This window comes from Egretta garzetta, unplaced genomic scaffold (assembly GCF_000687185.1).
Source record: "Egretta garzetta isolate BGI_Z169 unplaced genomic scaffold, ASM68718v1 scaffold34, whole genome shotgun sequence".
In the NCBI taxonomy this organism is placed as follows: domain Eukaryota; kingdom Metazoa; phylum Chordata; class Aves; order Pelecaniformes; family Ardeidae; genus Egretta; species Egretta garzetta.
Window position 1 is genome coordinate 4,511,186 of NW_009259586.1, and position 3,424 is coordinate 4,514,609.

At 47.3% G+C, this 3,424-nt stretch overlaps 1 protein-coding gene and 2 non-coding genes across 3 annotated transcripts; 1 reads left to right on the forward strand and 2 right to left on the reverse strand.

Annotated features, from left to right (window-relative positions):
- Nucleotides 1-12: 12 nt before the first annotated feature.
- Nucleotides 13-85, forward strand: TRNAR-CCU. The gene has a single exon. It is a non-coding gene; the product is annotated as a tRNA-Arg (tRNA).
- Nucleotides 86-817: 732 nt separating this feature from the next.
- On the reverse strand, nt 818-890 carry TRNAR-UCU. The gene has a single exon. It is a non-coding gene; the product is annotated as a tRNA-Arg (tRNA).
- Nucleotides 891-1,528: 638 nt separating this feature from the next.
- Nucleotides 1,529-3,418, reverse strand: MRPL58 (mitochondrial ribosomal protein L58). Its single transcript, XM_009637771.2, has 5 exons — nt 3,311-3,418; nt 3,005-3,064; nt 2,279-2,361; nt 2,002-2,171; nt 1,529-1,707 (listed from the first exon to the last, which is right to left on the reverse strand). The coding sequence occupies exons 1-5, from the start codon at nt 3,372-3,374 to the stop codon at nt 1,623-1,625; spliced, it is 462 nt and encodes a 153-aa protein (XP_009636066.1). The 5' UTR covers nt 3,375-3,418; the 3' UTR covers nt 1,529-1,622.
- Between the last annotated feature and the right edge of the window lie 6 nt (nt 3,419-3,424).

Sequence of the window (3,424 nt, forward strand, 5' to 3'; positions counted from 1 at the left end):
CTTCTGTAAGCAGCCCCAGTGGCCTAATGGATAAGGCACTGGCCTCCTAAGCCAGGGATTGTGGGTTCGAGTCCCATCTGGGGTGACTCTTTTCTGCTCCTGGGGGGGTTCCCTGCCGCCGTTTGGGGCGATTCCCCTCTTTCTGGGGCACCCCCGCCTCAGGGTTTCTTGAGATAAAAGCAGGCGCGGTTTTGGAAATAGGGCATTAATCTGGGAAGCATCCATCTCCTCCAAACCCCGGTGTTGTGTGCTGCCTTGAAGTGGAATTTTGCCAATTTTAGTGTAAAATCTGGGGAGGGAGAGCCGAGCCGCAGGTGATACGCAACAGTGAGGTCTGCTGGTCACGGAGGTCTCTGTTGCCGTCCCAAATGATCGTGTGATGCCTTTTGGTGTCAGAAATGCATCCGAAGCAGTGACACCCCCTTGCTCGTAAGGGCCAGGGCACAGCACGCCTTTGCCTGCGAGAGGGTGCTGGCAGCCACCCCCCACCACGCAGAAATGCTTTAAGCAGCTGAAAAGTTTATTATCATTTATTATCATTGCTTGCCTGGGCGTGCGCAGAGGTGAAGGCGGTTGGCCTGGGGCAGGCTTCTGCACACACCCCCCCACCCCCATTTTGGAGTGGATGTGGGATGTGAGCTCTCTGCTTTTTACAGATTTAAGAGCAGAACTCCAAAGGGGACCCAGCACACAGGAGAGGTGTGAGTGTCAGAGCAGAGCCCTGTGCACCTCGCTGTGCCCCAGTTAAACCCCAGGGACCAGTGGAGAGCACTTCTCTTCTTACTTGGTTTTTGCCTAAAACAGAACCTCCTCTCCTCACCCCAGGTGGGACTCGAACCCACAATCCCTGACTTAGAAGGCCAGTGCCTTATCCATTAGGCCACTGGGGCCACACAATAAGGTGAAAAAAGTGTAATTTCGGTATCTTTGAGATACTGATCTCATGGTGGTGAAATCCATGTTAAACCACAGAACTTTGTTCTGTTTAAACAGGGTCCACTAATAAGCGACTCCCAAAGCCTGTAAGACTTCAGTCTGAGGTTTTATGGCATTCAACCTCAAGGTCCAGAAGCCTCCTGTGCTTAGAGGGTGGTTTCTGAGCAGGGAGCACCTGCCTCCTGCCAAATCCCTGCCACAGCTTTAGGTTAATTTAACCAAATAACATGTGCTTTTTTTTTGCTAGGAAAAAAAATCAACTAAAATGGAAGGACAAGTGCTTGAAATGGTGAATGCTGTATTTGATACTTAGGTAAGTGGTTAGACTGCTTAAAAGCAGTTCTTCCCTTTCTCCAAAAATCTACTGCTGCTTATGTGTTCAGCAGCAGAGGGTGCTCTCATAGAGCAGAGGGTTGGATGAAGGGGACAAAGACTAAAAAAAGAAAAGGAGCTGACAAAAAAACTGAATTTTTAGTTTTTCTCAAACATGAACAAAATTTTTCTGCAAAACGACTGACAGGCTGTCACAGTGTATCATCACGTTCAAAAGGAGCTGTTAAATATTTTTATTTACATTTTTAGACTGCTTTTATTCAACATATGTCACAGAGTTTAGCATCATGTACAGCTGCCAACACCATTTCTTTAAAAAGACGGTATGCCAAGGCCTTCAATCTCTGCTGTCCTCAGTCAAAGTCTGCCTTCCTGCTCTGCTTTATATTTGAGTGTATCTTTTTCTGTCGTAGTCGCTCACGGTTCATTTTTTCCACCCTAAAACAAAATGAAAAGATCCTTTAAGTGTACAAAGAAAACATTTTAATATTAAACTTTGAGCACAGTTATAATGTAGATTTGATGAGCTGACAAATATCCACTGGCAGAAAAACCAGCCTGTTCTTGGGATGCTACCCAAGAAAGCAGTTAAGACCTAAGGGACCAGTGATTTTTTTAAAAAAAGGAAAACCAAATGAGTATGAAGATGACTGCTTAAAGAGGCTGCAAACTAAATCATGGACCGCAATCATCTGATTCCATCTCAAACAAAGGCCACTTCAATAAAGATACCTTTCTATGAGTTTCTGTGTAGTCTCCTTAGACACCACCTTGGGCTTCTCGGTAGCCTCCGTGACCATGGTTCTGATTTTTTCTAAACAAATCGCCAGATTCCTCATTTGGTAGCGACTTTCTTCAGAGTTCACAATCAGCTCACCAGCACGGTTTATCTTATTCCTGTGCTAAAGAGGGGAAGCCATGATGTGATCACTGAAACCTCCTTAGACTTGTCATGTTCTGTCTGAAAGGGCAAAATTTAAGCCATGGCTGGAAGGGGGAGAGTAGTTACCATTGATGCCATTTTTTGTCTTGCAGCTTCTGGAATCCAGTCTGCTGATGCCAGGTGGAACCGAACTTCTGCCTTGGTATTCACTGGGAGGAAAAACAGGATTTTTTTTTTTTTTTTCAATGTAATGGCTCACCTTCCTAAGTGTTATGAGAGAATTCAGTCTGTTCACTGCTGGCTTTGAACACAGGATGATTCCAGTATTAATTTCCTGAAAGATCAAAATTTTTATCTTGCTCTATTTTTCCATACTGCTCTACAAAACAAATTCTAAATTTTTATGGGGACTCTGTCATGGTATTTGCCTCTCTAGACACTACAAGATTTATTGCTGTTGCCAGTCACTAACTACCTTATTTTTAATGGCAGAAAAGAAAAGATTGTTAGTTTATTTGAATGAAGCTAGGAACTTATTGCACTGTGAAGTTTCAGAATCCAGTGGACCTGTTGCACGTTTGATTAACAAGAACAGATCAGACAGAAGGGGTGTTTAATGCGACACATATAGCAGCAACGATCCCAGTAAGAGCGTTTCTAGGAGAATCCAATATGGTACCACTGGTCTCCAGCACTGTCAGGACTTAAGAAGTTCTGTTACAACACAGGGTGATGATAATGAAAAATTAGCATTGGGCAGCACGAAGATGTTCAAGCTCCTGATATTTCACCCCGAAATACAAAGCAGCAACTTAAAGCTTAGGACTTTTTCCTTCGAAGTCTCTTCCTCACCTTTATTGACGTGCTGCCCGCCAGGGCCACTGCTCCGGCAGTAGGACACGGTCAGGCGATCTGGAAGAGAAGCACGGCAGCGTGCTGAGCCGGGGGCGTCCCAGCTGGTGGGGCAGCAGGGCACGGGGACGATCCAGGCTGCGGCACACAGGCCTGAAGGATGCCTGCGACCTGGTGGTGCTTCCACGCTGGGTTTAGCTCGGTGCCTTGAGCACGGACTCTGTAGTCCGGAGCCTAACCCAGCGCCGGGCACTTAACCCAGGGCAGGCCCAGATGAGCCCAGCTCCGTTTTGGGGGGAGACTCACCCAGGGGGATGTCGAGGGCGGCTGGCTGCGTCTCCTCCTGGAAAACACCGCGGGGTGGCAGCATTAGGCGCCGGGCGAGGCCTGGCGGGGGGGCCGGGCCGCCCCACCGGCGCT

Bases quoted from the DNA above. Each gene is read 5' to 3' on its own strand.
- MRPL58 (XM_009637771.2), bottom strand. From the start codon at position 3,374: ATGCTGCCACCCCGCGGTGTTTTCCAGGAGGAGACGCAGCCAGCCGCC. The intron at 3,065-3,310 runs GTGAGTCTCCCC...CTTCTCTTCCAG, and splicing joins CGCCCTCGACATCCCCCTGG to ATCGCCTGACCGTGTCCTAC. The intron at 1,708-2,001 runs GTATCTTTATTG...ATTTTGTTTTAG, and splicing joins ACACAGAAACTCATAGAAAG to GGTGGAAAAAATGAACCGTG.